The sequence below is a fragment of the Ctenopharyngodon idella genome, chromosome 3 (assembly GCF_019924925.1).
Source record: "Ctenopharyngodon idella isolate HZGC_01 chromosome 3, HZGC01, whole genome shotgun sequence".
NCBI classification, from domain to species: domain Eukaryota; kingdom Metazoa; phylum Chordata; class Actinopteri; order Cypriniformes; family Xenocyprididae; genus Ctenopharyngodon; species Ctenopharyngodon idella.
In genome coordinates this window covers 10536158-10557056 of record NC_067222.1, presented here as the reverse complement: position 1 = coordinate 10557056, position 20899 = coordinate 10536158, and the positions used below count along the sequence as shown (strand labels likewise).

The window sequence follows — 20899 nt, the reverse complement described above, 5'->3', positions numbered from 1 at the left end:
AGAGGGAAGGAGACACCTGCAGGAGACACTGGATGAGATGACAAAATTCGCTGCCGAGAGGAAGTTTATGATGCAGGATGTTTCAGTGATGTCATTAGATTTGATGTTCAGAATGATGTGAAGTATTTTGCTCATCTCTGGGAGGGCAGCCCACCCATGGCACCACCAAACCCAAGCAGCTGTGAGAATATTCAAGAACTAAAGAAATCTATTATGTTTCATGCAAAGTCAGATGGAATGATGCTGAAAGACTTCAAAGATCGTATTAAAGATCTCTGGGAGGCTTTACTGAATGAACGACTCGTCTTCAGCTTTAGAAATTCTCTGGAGATTTCAGCCTACAGGAAACTGGAGACTGAATACAGCAAGTGGTCCTGGAGGCTTCGTAGTGCCATGATGGAAACTGAGAACAAACTACACAACAAAATAGAAAATGAAGCAATTCATGAGGTTGAGGAAACTGATCTTCAAAGAGAACTGAAGACAACGATTGAAAAAGTGAAGAAATCAATGTCTGAATTTTTTGAGAAAGAAACATATACAGATATACTGATTCAGTGGAAAACATCATTTGAAATCAAAATCAAAGAGCTTCAGGAAAACATTGTGAGAGAAACAAGTAGGAAATTAAATGAGATTCTTCAGCAGCGAGACCTGAAGAAAAACAATGATACTCAGAGAAAGCACCATGAAAAGCCCCTCTCTGAAAAGAGCAAAGAACATGCCTTAAAAATCAAAGACAAAACAAATGCAATAACACTGAAGAAAAAGACTAATGCTCAGAGGACACATCATGAAAACACTCTCTATGAAAAGAGCAAAGAACTTGCCTTAAAACTCAAAGACAAAACAAATGATGAAGAAACACAGAAAGAGAGTTTGATTTGTTTTGGGATATTATTGTGGATGAGATCATCTCAGACATTCCTTCAATCAAAGACATTGACATAATGAGAGATGTAAGAGAGATCCTCAGTGATGTATATGAGGGGCGTCTCCCTATAGACCACATAAAAAATGACATTTTCACTGTGTCGAGTTATTCTGAATATGTTATTTTCAAAAAGTCCACAAAAAGAGGTTTTAAAAAGGCTGTAACCCGTGTTTGGAAAATAATTAAAATAAGATGTGGATATGTTCGAACTCTGTCTCCAGGGAATAAAGCTGAAATCAAGTCATTAGTCACAGATGTTCAAGAGCAGACAGACAGAATGATTGAGTCATTTGGCATTTCAATGATGGGCTATAATGTCAGCTATATTCAGCAACTCATAGATTACATCAAGAGCAGAGTAACAGAACATGAGGAAGGAGCAGTAAAATATAAGTTCAAGAATGAATTCATCAGTAATTTGGTCCTTTCCATTTGTATGAGAGCAAACAAGAAGATCACTGACCAACACAGAGAAGCTAATGATCCTGAAATATATGTAGAGAAGAAGAAGAAAATTGCAGTATTTTCAAGAAATACTGCCATGGAGCAACATCAGCTGCCATTTTTGGTGGGATCATCTGTCAGAAACTGAAAGAGCCCATTGAGCAGAGTGTCTACAAGAAGACTTCCAGAGATCTGACAGATGAAATGAGATCAAACTGTGAATCGCTGAATGGAAGCGGATCAAATCTGGAGAAACACATCCTGAAGACACTGGCAGAAGAGGAGGATTTTGACAAATGCATGAACTACATTCATAATCCCAGAGATCACTTCAAGAGTTTCATCAGAGATGAAGTCAGTCGGTACATCACTGATAAGTTCAGTGTCAATGTTTTACCCAAGATGAAGGAGAACATTAAACTCCTGCAGCAGAAGATCATGAAAGCAGCACATGAATCTACTGAACATGTTCAAGTGAACAGAGGAGATGTTGGTTTGTGGCTGAAGAGTTTCACACAGCAGCTCTCAGATGTGCTGATCTTCTCTGAAAAAGATCTCAGTGGAGTGAAACATGATGATGTTGACGATTTCAAACTCCTAAAGGATGTGATAAGACAGGAACTCTCTGCTATAATGTCTGATATCAGCAGTAGATTCAACACAAAGACATTTGATGAAAATCTTGACCTCAGGTTCAGACCAGATGAGCTTCTGATTGATCACTTCTGTCAGTGTCAGTTGGGTTCAGTGTCTGTTCTGTAGAGCCACATGTACCAACACCATAGAAAATTATCATGAAGATCACAGTGTACCTTTCCACAGAGTGGGTGGAATTAACAGCACATATTAAGGTTTAAAACAGAATCTCTGTGCTGATACTTGTACAAATTTAGTGGGAAGTGATCAGTATTTTTATAAACCAGATGGATGGTTTAAATATAAAGAATACAGCACAGCAGGAGGAGTTTATGCAGACTTGAGCACCACCCCTGACCTCTCTGAACTGCCCTACTGGAAGTGGTTTGTGTGCAGATTCCAGAAAGATCTGGAAAAATAATATAGTAAACATTGAGTGGAAGGGTAAGATTTCAGATGAATGGGGAAAAAAACAGAAAAAAGGATGCTATTAAGAGTTTGGATCAGTATATCTAATGGAGAAAATTTGATAAAAGAAAGAATTAAACTCTTACATCTCCTATGTTAACAGTAAGAGTTTCTATTAAACATCAGATTCTGAAGTCATCAAGATTTCAGCAAATATGAGAGGTTGAAGATTCAACACTCATACAAGATATGCAACATTTAACAAAACTGAATTATGTTCTGAATTTTTTAGAGGTGTAGATATTCAGATTATATGTAGATATTCAGAAAATAATTGCTTTAAGATTTCATATGATGATATCAAAATTGAAGATTACAAAAAGAATGAAACAATGTTTTATCTAATGCTCCATTTGCTTGTATAAAATGAAACAAAGAAAAAAACGTGTTCCCTCATGTCTTATTGAAGTTCTTGACAAATACTGCATGCAGGTCATCAGATGAAAGACAAAATGTTCTGATCACTGTCTAACACAGGGGTTAGGATTAACACAGTTCTGTAAGATTAGTCAATCAAAAGTTTGATATGACAGAAACCGAGTATTTAATAAAAATAATTTCATTTTATAGTACAACTGTATAATTTCAATACTAATATTTGCGTTTAAATTTCTTAATTTACAGATGTTAAAAAGTATATAAAAATGTGCATAACAACTTGAAATTAAAGCTGCAAGAAGCACTGAAATGGGCCCTTGCACCCAGGCTCACCGCCACCCGCTGGCCTCAGGAAAACACTGAACAGTGAGCGACATGCATGTAAGCGAGTAGATACAGGAATTATGGCAAAGTCATTTCAAAGTGCCACACTTCCTGCTGCCAACAGGTGGCGCTTTGACCGTAACTGAATATTGCCATGTGGATGTCTTCAGGTCAGGACTGTTATCAAACGTGAAGTTTGGAGCAGATCAGACATTGTATACCTGAGTTACAACAACTTCCTGTTTCGTGGCATTAATCGCATACATTAGCACTTAGCCAAGTGTTGCATGATTTAACGTGTTTCTAGTATGCTTGGTACTTTGTGGCATATTGAAATGTGTTTTTGGGAGTGAATTACAGTGTAAAGCATGCCATTTCCTGTTGCCAGCAGGTGGCGCTATGACTAACTGAATATTGGCATGTAGATGTGTTCAGACCAGGACTCTTATTACACATGTGAAGTTTGGGGCAAATCGGACATTGTATGCCTGAGTTACAACAGCTCAACAGCTTCCTCTTTCATGGTGAAACATCAGTCTTAGTCAGGCCGCCACAGACACATCCTTCAACGAAAACTCTAGAGCAGGGGTCTCCAATCTCGGTCCTGGAGGGCCACTGTCCTGCAGAGTTTAGCTCCAACCCCAGTTAAACACACCTGAACCACCTAATCAAGTTCTAATAAGGAATACTAGAAACTTCTAGGCAGGTGTTTTGGAGCAGATTAAAGCTAAACTCTGCAGGACAGCAGCCCTCCAAAACAGTGTGGTTAAGAGAATTCTTTGATAAAAACAAAATTGAAACCGCGTGGTGAGAATTAAAAATTGGATCTATTGGAGAAGTCCAACTAATTATTTAGTCGCCAAGAGAAAACTACAGAGAAGTGAAAACTCTCTAATTCTTCAGATAGGGGTATTCTCTGCTTTATTTTGGCCTGAGCACCGATGGTGTGAGGACCCTATTGGAATTGCTTCATTAGGGGTTCAAGCACAAAGTGCTGAAACCCTATTGTAATTGTTAGGATTTTTATTAAGTTGGCTTGAAAAAGCCAACTTCCTGTAATGCTATTTAAACTTATTATTCTTCTTCTTACCGCATAGCAATCACCCTAGCAACCACCCAGAGTACCTTAGCAACCGCATAGCAACACCCTAGCAACCACCCCGAGTACCCTAGCAACCGCATAGCAACACCTTAGCCACCATCCCGAGTACCCTAGCAACCGCATAACAACACCCTAGCAACAACTCCTAGACCGTTTGTCTAGTGTCTTATATCATTGGAATCCTTGGCTCAAGACGAACAAAACGTATATATCTCCATTAAAATTGTTCTGCCATTTTGAATTTTCTGAAAAATCTACTTTTTCGAACTCCTCATAGGCGAGTGTCCGATTCACTCGAAACTTGATATACATCATCTAGAGACCGAAACATTCGAATGAGGCAGGGCCACTTTCACTTAAATGATTATAACTCTTGAATGAAATGAGATACTTTCACCAAACTTGTCAGACTCATGTACGAGTTAATTCTGTGGTCATACAAAAAAATTGCAGAGTATTACCACTTGGTGGCGCTATAATATGAAAAAAACATAACTTCTATAACTACACAACTGTTAGTTCAATTGACTTGAACATTGGCATGCACTGTCTTTGTCTGAGTTGCCTTGATGATGTATGATGACATTCGTGTATCTCGAAAAACATGGCTGCCATCGGCCTATAAACTTTGAGCACCTCTTAGACCAGGTTAACGGAGGCCGATCGGGACAAAACTCGGTGTGCCTTTCTGACTCGTGGCCCTAGAGGTCTGTGCGAAGTTTGAAAGAAAACGGCCACTGGGTGGTGCAATTGTGTTTTTGAACCTATATATCACGCAACATATCACACATTCACACAATGTTCATGTGATATGTTGAATCTCCTCATTCTGAACAACTTTGCCTCAATAACCACTGCTATCAATCAAATTGTTCGTTAAACATTTGTGATTATTTGAAAAATCTACTTTTTCAAATTCTTCATAGGCCATTTGTGCAATCTGTTCAAAACTTGACATGCATCATCTAGAAACACTCATGGCAAAAAGTTATTAAAAGAATTTCGATTGGTGATTCAAGTTCGCAACTGAACGCCAAAACGTTTGAAGTAGCAGTTGCCTTTTACTAAAATGGTTATATCTCTTGATTGAAACAAGATATTTTCACCAAACATGGCACACGTGTGTACAAGCTCAGTCCGGGGTCACAATAAAAAATTTAGCGTTTGGCCACTTGGTGGCACTGTAATAGTAAAAAAAACATGAAAATCACTACATCTACACAACAGTTAGTCTGATTGACTTGAAAATTGGCATGCACCATCCTTGCCAAGTTGCCATGATGGGAAAGCGATTGTCCACTTGGTGGCGCTATAACAGGAAAAAAACATGAAAATGGCTTATAACTACACAATCGTTAATCCGATTGACTTGAAAATTGGCATGCAGTGTCTTGGCCGAAGGTGCCATGAATGTCTATGAGGACCTTCGCGTCTTTAAAAAAACATGAAGTATGAAAGAAATCAGCCACAAGGTGGCGCTACGTATCACACATAAACGATATACATAGCATATGTTGAATCTCCTCATTCTCTATAAGTTTGCCTTAAGATCCTAGGTACAAACCCGATTCCAAAAAAGTTGGGACACTGTACAAATTGTGAATAAAAAAGGAATGCAATGATGTGGAAGTTTCAAATTTCAATATTTTATTCAGAATACAACATAGATGACATATCAAATGTTTAAACTAAGAAAATGTATCATTTTAAGGGAAAAATAAGTTGATTTTAAATTTCATGGCATCAACACATCTCAAAAAAGTTGGGACAAGGCCATGTTTACCACTGTGTGGCATCCCCTCTTCTTTTTAAACAGTCTGCAAACGTCTGGGGACTGAGGAGACAAGTTGCTCAAGTCTCCAAGTTGCTCAAGTCATGGGCATCCAGTATGGTTTTCCAGCCTTGACCCTTACGCACAGAGATTGTTCCAGATTCTCTGAATCTTTGGATGATATTATGCACTGTAGATGATGATAACTTCAAACTCTTTGCAATTTTTCTCTGAGAAACTCCTTTCTGATATTGCTCCTGTAGCGAATTAACTCAAAGGGGAAATATTAATAATTCATAACTCATTATGATTATTAATTATGATTAATTATGAATATGTAAATCAGTTAATCAGATTAACTGGATGTAGCTACATTAATATTACAATCAATTAACCTGTTCGTCCAGTGAACACTCAGTGTTGATTGTTTATTAATTCTAAGAAATGTTCATTTCCAGGTTATGGAAAAACAACATTCTTATTGTACCGTACTACTCAGAGCATGTAGTCAGGATCTAAATCATTAAGAGGCAATTTATTAGCAGACGGAGTCAGAACCAAACATGTATTGTGCACAATCTTTATTAACTAACTTACAAACACATAACTAAACTAACAGACACATAACATACACGCAGGTCACACACATACGTTGGTAAGAATGAGCAATGATAGAGTTGAACCAGAAGTGGAACTGTTGATAGACTATAGGAAAAAGTCAAAGACAATCTGGAAAAGAATCTCAGTTTCCTCAGCAATAAAACACCTTTGCTGACAAAAGTAAATTTTACAAATCAATACTAAATCGCTGTGTTGTGTTCAAATGTACGATACTTGCAAGATGCCTTTAGGCTGAGGAGCATCGGATCTGCAGGCTGGGTTGTAATCTTGATGGTTCGGTCCAAAGTTGTTGCCAGTATCTTCTGCGTTAGATGAAGTACTACGAAACAACTTATTGATGAGCACATGGCTGGGTTGTAGGCCGAGGCCTACAGACCTGCAGCAAGAAGGGGCTCTCTTCAGTCGTCCAAGAAGCAAGGAAAGAGAGCTTTTAACCTCTGGTCAAAGTCACACCTCTTAGTTGTTGACTGGACCAATGAAGATGTTGTATTTCCGGGCGATAACACGCCTCCTGTCAGGGCTTTTACGATCGAGCAAGATTTACTGGCTGAGTTTTTGAAGAAGAACTATTAAAGATTCTTGTAATACTGATGTGTTTCACAGGTATGGACATACCACATACACAAGCATTTAAATCTTCTCGATACGAAACCCATAGACACTAAACATGGCATAATTGAAGTTACCTTAAATGCATCATAAAACATGCGAATACAATGAGTGCAATACAACAACAGCAATAATGGATTCCATTTCCTAGGGATGTGCATGTTCATTTATAGATCGGTCTGTCTATAAATTAATGCAGGAAAGTCTGTGTTCTGTGGGGAAATGCAGGAAAGATGCACGTTTCTGTGTCTTTCTCTGCTCTTCCATGTGGCAACCACATTCTTTAGCGCAATTAAAACTTGTAACAGAGAACTTCTCGGGGGATGGGGGACAGGCCCCAGAGTGCGTTAAACAATTATTGGTTACCTAAAACAAATAATTGTGTCTGATTTGTCTCAGTCGTTACACTCCACTAATTTTTCGCCACAGCATTGGGGGAATTGGTGATCCTCTGCTCATCTTGACTTCTGAGAGACACTGCCACTCTGAGAGGCTCTTTTTATACCCAATCAAGTTGCCAATTGACCTAATAAGTTGCAAACTGGTCCTCCAGCTGTTCCTTATATGTACATTTAACTTTTCTGGCCTCTTATTGCTACCTGTCCCAACTTTTTTGGATGTGTAGCTCTCATGAAATCCAAAATGAGCCATATCTCACTTTCAACATTTGATATGTTATCTATATTCTATTGTGAATAAAATATAAGTTTATGAGATTTGTAAATTATTGCATTCCTTTTTTATTCACAATTTGTACAGTGTCCCAACTGTTTTAGAATTGGGTTTGTATTTCACTCAACCTCAAAACCACTGCAGTACAATTCTCTAGATTTTTTAGGTCAATAATTGTCAAAAACTGTTGAACTTTATCATTTGGATAGCCATAACATGATCATTCAGAAAGCATCTCCAAATGGAGCCTATAAATCTTAAATGCTTTCATGTCGGCCTAGAACCTAACACCATAAATGGCACAAAGGTCTTAAAAGCTTGACCCCGATAAATGCTGCTTGCAGCTTGTCATTGCTCATGTAACACTTCTCATCCGACAGCACATAAATCACAGGCGGACACGGAGATCTGTGTTTCATGCGTTGTTTACTGTAACACAACAAGGAGTAAACATATATCCTCTGGACAGTGGGCATTTACACTCATATGCATCACCTCTCAGTATCGGATAAACTTCTCTGCAGTTGCTTTAAACAAACACCTGAAGACGACGCAGCACGCATCTGTCTCAATAGAACAGTTTTAACAGTCAAGATTCAAACAAATAAACATACCTGTAACACAAGGAGAACATATCCTCTGGCGACAGTGGGCATTTACACATATGCATTTAAAAGAGCAAAAGAAATGAGAGATTCATCTGTGTTTGATTAAAAAAGGAAGATTCAGGAAGATTCGGAGCATTATGAATCAGCGTATCGAATCATGATTCGGATCACGTGTCAAACTGCTGAAATCACGTGACTTTGGCACTCCGAACAGCTGATTCGATACACTAATTCATTTATGCTCCGAAATGTTGAGCAGAATGTTACACTGGAAACTATGGATGTGACTTCATTATATACCAATATTTCCACATCATGAAGGTCTATTGGCCTTAAAACATTTTCTTGATTTACGTGTTGAAGATGATGGCCTTCCATCTAAATTTATTATTAAAATGGCTGAAATGGTTCTTACTAAAAATTATTTTTTATTTGAAAACCAGTATTATTTACAGATTGAGGGCACTGCCATGGGGGCCACCATGGCTCCCGACAATGCCAATTTATATCTGGGCTTTTTGGAGGATAGATATGTCTTCAATAACAATCCTTTTTTTGACAATATCATTCTGTTTAAGAGATAAATTGATGATTGTTTTGTTATTTACAAAGGTTCTGCAAGTGATTTTGAAGCATTTGTTTATATATGAATTGTTTAAGACCTTCGATTAAGTTCACACATAACGTTGGAATTACAAATGTCAGTTTCTTGGATACTTGTATATTGTTGACAAACAAATCGTCTCTTCGCTTATAGAAAAGATACAGCTAAGAACAGTCTCCTTCATGCTACTAGTGCCCATCAAACTCCTTTAAAACGTGGGTTACCTATAGTCAGTTTTTAAGACTTCATCGTATCTGCTCTAGGAAGGAGGATTTTGATGTTAAAGCCCAGAATCTATATACAGATTTTAATCACGTGGATATCCCAATATGTGGCTTGATACTGCACTTGAGAAGGTGCGTAGTTTACAGGAACGGGAAGAAAGTAACTTGATCGCAAACAAAAGCAAGAAAAGCTATTCATGTGTTTTTAAATCTACATTTAGTCCATTGAGTAATGATATTAGGAGGATTATTAAGTCACTGGCACATCATTCAAAGTGATCCTCAGTTATTTAAAGGGATAGTTCACCCAAAATGAAAATTTGATGTTTATCTGCTTACCCCCCAGCGCATCCAAGATGTAGGTGACTTTGTTTCTTCAGTAGAGCACAAATGATGATTTTAACTCCAACTGTTGCAGTCTGTCAGTCTTATAATGCATGTAAGTGGGAACTTCGTCTATAAGAGTAAATGAAACTTAATGCTTAATGAGTGCGAGACATCACTTCCGTTGTCAGAGCGCGTTCAGACCTCACTAACCGAATGCTGAACGCAGTTGGACATAGTGGTGTATTAGAGGTAAAAAATGATATAAATACTGTTCAGTTTCTTGCACAAACCGATCGTTTCGTGTCTTAGGACATCAAAGTGTTGTCACGAGCCGCAGGGTTTAATTTGGATTTGTCTATGCAAGTTTTATTTACTCTTATAGACGAAGTTCCCATTGACATGCATTATAAGACTGACAGACCGCAATGGTTGGAGTTAAAAATCATCATTTGTGTTCTACTGAAGAAACAAAGTCACCTACATCTTGGATGCGCTGAGGGTAAGCAGATAAACATCAATTAATTTTTGGGTGAACTATCACTTTAATGTATTTAATGATCCACCACTCTTTGTTTCTTCTAGGAGTTCTAGTCTGAGGGATAAGCTTGTTCATGCAGACACTCATGTCTCTTCTCCGACCACCCTAGTTGATGCCCCCAGGGTAATTTTCCATGCTACAGGCATGACACTTGTGATAATTGATTGATATTGGTGTTAATTGGTGATTGTGATAATTGGATTCAGCTGATGGCTTTGAATTGCTTGTCTTTCTAGAAAGAGGGTGATTGTTTGTTGCATATTGAGCACTGAGGATAGCAATCTGCTGAAACGTCTGCTCATGTTCCTCTATTTTTAACTCGCTTGCACTTTATTGCACCATGCAATTTGTAAAAAAAATTTTGTATATTCTAGACCTCTTCAGTCTTTTTGGATTCAGTGTGTGGTCAGCCATTTTTTCTGTTTTGCTCAAGTATATCTTTGAGTATACCTGAAGGAAAAGGAATTTTTTTTCAACAGAGCGCAACAATTTTCTCTGATCAAAACATCAAACTTTGTCAGGCCGCCACGGACAAGCCCTTCAGTGAAAAGTCTAGATCTTCACAATTTAATGTCACAAAGGCCTTTAGATTAGACTGACCAAATATGATGTGGATCGGATTAAAGCTCTAGGAGGAGTTTGTTAAAGTACAATGTTTGGAAATGGCAAAAACTGCAAAAATGTTGCAGAGAAAACTCAAAATATCTCACTTCCGGTTGGGTTTTCAGATTTTGCACCCAGGGACTTTTTTGTAGGGATTGGGCTGTTATGGCTGGGTGATATGGCTTGCCAGCACCCATATCACCCTGTTGCCCAAGACTGGTTGACCACTGAAGTTAAGCAGGGCTGAGCCTGGTTAGTACCTGGATGGGAGACCTCCTGGGAAAACTATGTTGCTGCTGGAACATTTTGCCACACCTTCTTCTGAAACCCATTTCAGATGTAAATTTTCACCACTTCTGACGTGTGTGCAAAGTTTCATGAGTTTTCGAGAATGTTTAGGCCCTCAAAAATGTGATTCATTTTGGAGAAGAATAATTAACTGAGCAACTACAATAACAATAGGGTCCTCACACCATTGGTGCTAGGGCTCTAAAAATATCTTATGCCATTTTACTTATCTGATAAAGGCATCTGGATTTTAGAATTTTTAGATACTTAGACTGTAAACGACAAAAATACGAAGTAAGAAAAGCAAGAAAAGACATTTTTTGCAGTATTTAAGTTACTGTACACATTGTAAAAAATGCAGGCAAGACAACAGGTGATGTTTCAAGACATGTTAGTTTATTATTAATCCAATGGAACTCATTTAAACATTGTGTTTTGAAAATGTTTGTATAGAGGCTTTCTGGTGTGAGTTTCTGCATGGTGAATTTCAGGCAGTCTCAAGCACTCTCAGAAAGAAGTCATATACACCTAGGATGGCTTGAGGGTGAGTAAAGCTTAGGCTAACTTTCATTTCAAAGTGAACTAATCCTTTAATACCAAAAACAACGGTATTTGTTTGTCGAGTTACCTGGTCATGAAAGCATTGAGGACAGTGATGTGTTCTCGAGGGAAATAACTCTGTTTTACTGTGTGTTCCAAACACTGTAGGTGACCTGGGACCACCTTCACCAGCTTTAACTTGTCCTCACTCTACAGAGAAAGAGAGAGAAATACCTCACCTTAAAAAAAAAGTGCTTTCCACCATCAGCTTGAACGGTTTTTAGTCATGGTGAGCAATGAAACCAGGTGCATTTCTAACAGGATGGGTTTTCAAACTGGGGTCTGGGGTTGAAAATTTAGATATTTATATTGAGAAAGTGTGTTGTTTGCAATGGGATCATCATATTTGAGGGTCCTTGGCATCAAAAAGTTTGAAACCCCTGAATTAGAACAATTCGGTACAATTGTAGAAAGCCCAAACTAGAATAGAAATATATGGACTAGTATAGAAATGCACAATTCAGTAACTGTTAAAATGACAAAGTCAACATAAAATACTATTCATAATCTATTTTAGTTAGATGATATGACATATTTCCAAGGAAAGGGTATTCTTCAAGAAAAAAAACTATATATGTAAAATCTGTGCGCAAACTAGTCTGAATGCGCTGAATGATTTTACCTTCAACAGTCCAAGCATCACCAGTAACGATGATACAAAGCTCAAACCCTGGAAAGTCGGTGTAAAGAAGGCTTTACTCAGCACTGCATCTGAAACACACAGACACACAGGAATCAGTCAAACGTCACTCTCAGATCATTCAACAACCATGTGATGGATGTTCACGTCATCTCACCGATACTCTCCAGCACGGCTGATTTCAGCCTCTGCGTCGTCTTCCTTATACACAGAGAGATTTTCAGAAATGCTTCAGCTGTCTTAGTCACATCAAACACGTCCACCTACAAAAGACAAGCAAACACTCAGCTCTAGGCCTGTTGTGATTATTACAGCCTTCTCTATTTTGCGCCACAAATTCAGATTTTTCAGAATTGCATTTTTCAATTCCACTGCTTTGGGTGTCACGTTTTTAAACACTAAAACATGTTTTGCATGAACAGCCTCTATGATAATACTAGAAATGACCTGAAAACACAAGTTATGTCTCAGAAGTGCATTATGTAAGCATGTGTTCAATGTAATATGTGACCTGCTGCTGGATGAGGGAGCTTCTCCTTTCACCGAGTCGCAGTAGTTTGTCTGGAGACGGAAAACTCAGGAAAGACGAGACGTCTGGAGTACGAGGTGCTGAAGGCGGTGTTGAGAACTACACAAACATCCATAGATACATGATTATTTTGTTTTCGTCTTATGTTGAATTCTACTTCAAACTGGAAGCCTTGAAGCTTCTATCAAACCTGATTTAATTCACTCTTTTCTTCCTCTCCTTCTCCCTCCTCTTCCACATCTTCATCGTCATCATCATCATCTTCATCGTCCTCATCTTCATCTTCCTCAGGTTCTCCCTCGTCATCACTGTGTGTGTGTGGAAGTGGGGTGGAAGAAAGAAATTACGGAGGGACTTTACAATTCATTGACTTGTTTCAAATGCATATGAACACAGAAGACCAAACGAATGCTCTTGTAAATCAAGTAAAGGTATTTTTTAACATTAAGATAAATGGAATTTGTAAGACAAATGTGTTTTGTAAGACTGACTTTGTTTAGTGTGTGTTTGATACCTCAGAGAGCCCAGTTTGTCTCCCATGTTCATGCTCTCCATTACCTCTCTAAGATTGTCACATCCTTCCTCACCCAGACTGTTCCCTAAAGACAAACACATTTATTATGTGGATGTGTGTATGAGTATTACTGCAGTGTGTAATTTTTAATGACACAAATGTTTTTCACTCATGTAGTCATCTAACCAGTGTTATCACTGAGATACTATTATAGTTTTTGTAATATTTCCAATGTTTTTTTTAAGTTTGAGAAAGCCAACTTACTGAAATGCTGTTTAAACTTATAGTTATTATTCTTCTGACAGTAACTCCTCCTAGAGCTTTGAAGCTAGAACCACCAAACTCAGACTAGACCTTCTGACTGTTCTGACTTGGTTTGCTATATCGTTTCTAACTGATCCGATTTACGGTTTTCCTAAAAATGACAATTAAATCTCCGAAAAATCCCATAGACTTATATGGAAAATTATTATATTATTTTTTAATAATTTTTTTTTTTGTAATTTTGTTGTTTTTGTCATTTTTCATCTTGTCACTTCTTTAATATTTTTTATATATTTTTATATGTATATGGTTTTTAGTCATTTTTATTTCACTTTTAGTATGTTATTTTAGAACATCAACTTGAACTAATTGTAAATGCCAAATGTTTCTTTTGCAACTAGCTGAAATAAAATAATCTTTTTCTTTTAATTTTTCAGTATGTTTATGTCAAGTAACAAAAATAGTGTTAGTTAAATAATAACTGTGCATCTAACAGTTGCTTTATCACTGCAAATCACTGTTAGTGTGTTTCAACACATTTAAGAGTGTATTATGTATTAGGTGATGCACAAATACACAACTGTGACAGAAAACACATTTAATCATAATTAAATCTTAAATGTCAAAGTGGTTTATAACCTGTTCACCATTGGTTTTAGAGCCCAATCTTGATTAAACCAGTGCATATTAAATTATCACAGACTTGTTTTTCTGTTTAAGTGTGTTGTGTTTGTACCATTCAGGTCGAGTTTTTCCAGCTGATCTTTGTGCTGGACAGATCGGGCCACTTCCAGAGCAGCTTCCTCTGTGATTTCACCAAAAGACAGATTCAGCTCCTAGGGAGAATGAGACAAGCATCTTTACTGATTTAGCTTTCATCATTTCTTCATTTTTAAGTCCTTCAGCCAAAGCTACATAACATATAATAACTATTAACCAGAATTATCCATCAGTACCTTGAGTATCGGCAGTCCTTCTTTCAGAGTCTCTGCTATGGCACTGGCTCCTTCAGACCGAACAAGACAGTCACCAAAATTGATCACTTGCACATTGCGCAGGTGTTTCAGTGCCTAACAACACACACAGAGAAACACCTTTGAGAATCATTGCTTTTTCATACACTGGTCAATTTTGAGGATTATTTTGCTTCCATAAAGTGTCTTTCACACTAGGGGAAAAGAAAACATCCAAAATACACTTGTAAGTGTTTTGTAGATTTAAGTGCCTGTAGATTTCAATTACAATATATATCTTTAAAGAGTTTTTTCTCCACTTCAGCAGCACTAACATACACCAGACTTTACAGTTTTATTCCTATCTATATTCTGAAGGTTTTTACTGAGGGGTTTGTTCATATAATATTCAGCCTGATTTATATAACAGTTTAATCCTAAAAACGTGGTGAAAATGTATTTTTTTCTGTCTGTCGACAATATTTTCTGATATTTTTTATTAATAAAAAGTGATATCCAAAATCCCCTCAGTAAAAACATTTAACTCTAATATATCAACAAAATGAAACAAACATTTTGAACCTGGCTTTATCCAGTGTTCAGATTTATCTTCTGGAAATGTATGCAAATTAGTGCATAATTGGGCAATGCCTCATTTGCTTATTTAAACAGCATTTCAAAAAACTTAAATAGAAAACAATTGTCTTAATGTACTGTGATTAATCAACTGAGGAAGTATGGTGATATCTATTAAAGTTCTTAACCTGTGGTGTCAATACATCCACACCAATATTTAGCTGTTGATGCCATTCAACTATTCCACAATTTTGATTTTTCATCTAAAGCACAATATGGGTCATTCCGTGTCAAATCAACCAAATTTCGGAAATTTCCCTGGCTTAAATTTTTTATTTTATTCATATTTTTTTCTGTAGAAAGACAAACATAAATAGTGATGAAATCCAAAATATTAAATGTGACTGAGTAATCCACTGTTTTGTAGAGGGGGGTCAATTTTCATACAATTTTCACCTGAGATTTTGATCCAAATTAGAGGGGTGTAAAAATGACTTTAGAAAGATGGCAGCATCATTAATTTAATTTTTACACAGAGATTGATAGGTCTATTAGTAAAATCTGTTGACTTTAGCAATCTTTGTTTCATTATATGCCAACAGTGATGGTTCAAAAATGGCAAAAAGCACTTCTTGCGTTTTTTTGCCTCAAGTTTGCATGCCTGTAACTCAAGAAGTATTAAAGCTATCTTAATATTCTTGTAGATTCTGGTTCTTAACAAACTTTCCTTTTGGTATCTTCATTTTAAAGGTCCTCGATGGTTCATTCCCAAAGATATGGAGATCTTTATGAGTAAATTAGTAAATTGTACATATTTCAGTGGTCAAAAACCAAATGTGGGTCACTTTGCAAACAGCTGATATTTTTTTTCTTTTAAAGAGGAATATCTGAATAGCAAACAATGTTGAAACTAGAAATGTATGTTGTGTTTTTCTATCCACTCATTTGCATAGAACATACCTGTGTGAGTGCCATAAATATTAATTTTCAAAAGTTGTCATGCCTGTAACTCTAAAAGTGTTCAAGATATCTTAATATCCTTCAAGATTCTCATTATTAATAAACTTTCCTTTTGAAATCTTAATTTTCAAGGCCCTATGTATCTCAGATTTAATTTTAGTCCAGTGTTTTCCAGTGTACCTCTGCCATAGCGATCGCTCCTTTCTTGGTGAAAGTGTTGTCGTTGAGGTTGAGCACTCGCAGCTGTGGGTTGTGCTGCATAGCTGTGGCTAAAGCCGTGACTCCTGGGTAATTGATGCCATTCTGGGGCATGTGCACTTCCTCCAGACTGCCAATCAACTGAGAAGATAAAGCATTCACAAATGAGACAATCAGATGAGAGAACATGTTCGCAATGGACAAAAATGACACCGGCTGACTTACAGGAAGATTTTAAAACAAACTCCAAATAAATGAAAATCAAGAAAATGATTCAAAATCGTGTCATTCAGCACCTGAAAGGCCTGTGCCAGTGCTGTGGCTCCATCATTCTCCAGTCTGTTCCTGCCAGCGATGAATACCTTCAGCTGCAAGGGGGCTCCCAGCGCACTCGACTCCTTATGACACACCGTCAGAGCCGCCGCCAGGATCTACAGAAGAGGGTAACACCGCATTACCAGAGGAAACAAATGTCAATATAATAGAGCACAACAGTTCTGTCCACTTTTTTTTTAGCATCTTTGGTTACAGAACTATTTTCCCATTCATTTGTCATGATTCTCTGATTGGTGGATATTTCTCTGCAGAATCATGGGTAATGTAGTTTTTCAGCAGGAATTCTGCTGTTAAACGACTATCTTAAGATAAAAGTACTATTGATTAACAACCTCATAGCTCACAGTAGGTCTGTCTTAACCAGTTTAAGTTATTGTATAAAATCAATTCCCCTATGGAAAAAATGAATGGAGTTTTTCCTTCTGTAACCCGACTGTTGTGTTCCACGATGATGGCATCATCATAAACCTCGCCCACCTTTCCTCCTCCGATGCCCATTCCACAATTGTTCAGGCGCAGTTCCTGCAGCGAGTGACAGGCGGCGCTCTTGAGCAGCTTCTCAATGCCTTTCACGCCATCGGGTCCAAAGGCGTTATCACTCAGATCCAGAACCTTCAGACGAGCTCCAGCCATGATTAATGCGTCACCTAGAGAAACCTGGAAAAGCACATCTTACTGTTAAACTCTTGGATCTAGTCACAAGTCACAACTACTTACTAGGAGCACATTGGGCATAATAAAGAGTTTGCAAAGGGTTTCACCTATCAAGGATGAATCGTGGTATCATAAAGAATTGTTAAATCATCAAATCTTACCAGAGCGGGAGGAATTTCAGCTCGCAGGCGGCCGGTAAACATGTCGCTCCAGTGGCAGCACTAACATGAGAGGGACCAATGGAGATACAGGACATATTGTCATTTTGTTTCCTAATAATAGCGTTAAGAAAATAAACATTACAAAATTTGCCTAAAATTAAAATTATCATCTAAATGTGGTTTCTTGCTCTTGGCAGCTAATAATTCAATGCACAAAACACACTCTACTGATTCCCATCATTTAAAACAATACAAATATTTCAAAATTTTTCCCTTATCTCATATTTTTTCCATCACTGTGTCATATTTGGGGCTCTGTGATTGTCACAAATCTTATTTATTATTGCTACAAGTGAACCTGTTATTTTAGTTATGTAATATTATAAAACTATTGTTTTATTAATATTTTGAATGAGCTTTTATTTTTTATGTTTTTAGTTTTCATGTCAATTTTAGTTTAATGTTTTAGTAATTTTATGTGCTTTGTCATTTTATTAGTTTGTTGTTAATATTTCTATTTTGGTTTATTATCATTTCAGTTTTTGTTTGGTTTTAGTTTGTTTATCAAACTAAATTTGTTTATTTCAAGTTAATAAATTTGTGCTTCAACTTAAACTTATTTCTATGGAAGCCTATTTCCCCCACATTAGAGAAAAAAATAACATACATAAAAAGTCAAAATTCTGATATACCAAGTCATAATTATGAGAGGAAAAGTCGAGGTTATGACTTCAAAAGTCTGAATTATGACTACAGAAGTCGAAATTATGACATACTAATTTAATTATGAGATGAAAAGTCGAAATTATGACGTCATTATGAGATGAAAAATCGAAATTATGATTTCAAAAGTCATAATTATGTCATAATTATGATGAAAAGTCAAAATTATGATATACTAAGTCATAATAATGAAATGAAAAGTCGAAATTATGACACTAAGACAATGAGATGAAAAGCCGAAATTATGGCATACTAAGACATACTTATAAGTCATAATTTCGACATTTTATTTCAATCGCTTTTAAAGTCAAAATTTTGACTTTTAACATCATAATTCCACTTTTTATCTCATAATGACTTTTACAGTCATAATTTTGTCTTTCTATCTCATAATTATGACTTTTAAAATCATAATTTTTAAGTCATTTCTTCAACTCCTATGTGGCGGAAATGGGTTCAAAATTATGACTTAAAAAGTTGAAATTATGACATAAGTATAATTATGAGATAAAGTCAAAGTTATGACATACTTTTTAAGACCTAATTTCATCTTTTTAAGTCATAATTTTGACTTTTATGCATGATATCTGCATTATTTTGGTGTAAATGGCCTTCCATATATTTCAGTTTATTGCCAAGGCATTCGCTAAACATTCGTTTAGCTTATAGACCCTCAACCCACTTTCAGGTCTTGATCCACTAGTGAAGAATGACTGTTTTAGGATGGAGTTTAGTAAAAATGAGGACTGTGAGAGTGGTTTCAGCACCTGTAGATCGCTCTTCTTCTCCAAGGCTTTGGCGATGGTCTGCGCCGCCTCCACGCCGATGGTGTTTCCCTCCAGTCTGAGCGCACGCAGACCGCCGAACTCCTCGATCTCCTTCACCATCTCCTCCACTGCACACAAAACACAAATTTATTCTTTCATAAAGACACCAGAAACAGATGTGAGATATTCGATAATTATGAGCTGATGTGCGTTTGAGCTCACCAGACTGAGCGTTGTCCAGTTTAAGGCCCTGTCCTTTATAGCTGAGCTCTCCCTCATTGACTTGAGTTTTCGCCAATGAGTCGGCGAGATTTGCCACATCATCTGATGCCATCCTGACACCAACTGAAGACCACAGAGAAACACATAAGAGTTTAAAGAAAGAAGAAACGGTTCAGTTTGGGATTTTGTGCTATTGACTTTTCATAACATGTTGATTCAGACTAGTGGAATTAAAACATTCAAAAATACACTTCTAAGTGTTTATCATTTTGTGTCTATTAGATTTCAATTGCAATACACATTTTTAAAATTGTTTTCTCAAAATGAGTCAGAAATCTTACATACACCAAACTTCACAATTTTATTCCTATTTATATTCTTATTGTTTTACCAAGGGGTTTGTTCATATATCATTTGTCTACTTTTATATGACATTTAATTTCTAAAATCATCTGATTTCTGAAGTGATGAAAAGAGAAACCCCCTCTGTAAAACCCTTCTAGTATGTCAACAAAGTTAAACAAGATTTATCCAATGTTCAGATTTCTGTTCTGGAAATGTATGGTGCATATTTAACTAGATAATGTGCTTCATTTGACACTTCAACATAACATTTCAGAAAACTTGTCATGCAAAAATGATTGCAACTCTAAATGTCTGGTGAAAATCTATTATAACATTCACCCTATTCATCTGTAGTGTCTTGCCTTAATTATTTGTATTATTAATATTAAATTGCATAGATTAATCCATTCCATATAAAGCTATTTTACATGTTGAAATGTTAATGTGTAACCGCTGTTGTTCACCCTTAAATTAATGTGTGTATGTTATCTTATGTATCTGTCTATATGAACATGCGTATTCAGATACACACTGATACATGATCAACACACAAAACACGTTTTAAATGACTCAGCCTATTTACAACTACACACTCATTCCCGGAACAAACTTAGAGTATAAATATTATGTTTGTACTTACAAGTGGTGTTTAAAATGATTTTTGGCTTTAGATGTGGGCTATTTCTTTTACTACCAATTTCTTCCTCCCGCTCGCGCTGATGACGTAAAAGGTGTAGGCGCGCAGTGGTTCATGGGATTTGTAGTTCTATGCTCTTATTCTAGAGACTCTTATTTAGCGTGGCTTTTTGTCATTTGTTTGAGCTTTACTGCCTGTGTTGAATGAAATTACCACACACCAATGACGTTATAACTTGTTTAGGATTAAACATTTTAATTCGTCGTATATATTGGTTTTGTTGGCAGGTTTTAGAAAGAAACTTGTTAGACTGCAGTTTAACATCAGTATGAATGTTTTCCCCCCACAGTGACTAGATATAATGTGTTCAGTGTAGAGATATTGAATGCTGGGAGGGATTTCAAGGTCGCTCTTATCGGACTCCTTAAAAACGTTTCTCAAAACACATGGTCACTTCACGTGCCAACAAACTGACTACACTGAGGTTTATCCATATGTTACTAAAGAACAGGTCGGAGACGTTAGCAGATTTGCTTTCTATAAAATTATTTAGGCGTTGTCGTTTAAAGTTTATTAGTGTCCAGAGAGAGACCTCCGACCGTTAGGTCGGAACATAACTGTCACATGATAAGTGTTACTTTTATCAGCGCTGTTCGGGATTGACCAATC

General features: G+C 36.8%; 1 protein-coding gene across 1 annotated transcript; it reads right to left on the bottom strand.

The window, feature by feature from the left end:
* Window positions 1-11525: 11525 nt before the first annotated feature.
* LOC127509915 (ran GTPase-activating protein 1-like) lies at window positions 11526-20367 on the bottom strand. The gene is made up of 15 exons (XM_051889269.1): window positions 20234-20367; window positions 19249-19371; window positions 19027-19154; window positions 17537-17596; window positions 17199-17378; window positions 16682-16816; window positions 16368-16526; window positions 14655-14768; window positions 14435-14534; window positions 13435-13519; window positions 13111-13228; window positions 12903-13019; window positions 12549-12654; window positions 12374-12462; window positions 11526-11901 (listed from the first exon to the last, which is right to left on the bottom strand). The coding sequence occupies exons 2-15, from the start codon at window positions 19358-19360 to the stop codon at window positions 11776-11778; spliced, it is 1629 nt and encodes a 542-aa protein (XP_051745229.1). The 5' UTR covers window positions 19361-19371; window positions 20234-20367; the 3' UTR covers window positions 11526-11775.
* Window positions 20368-20899: the final 532 nt, after the last annotated feature.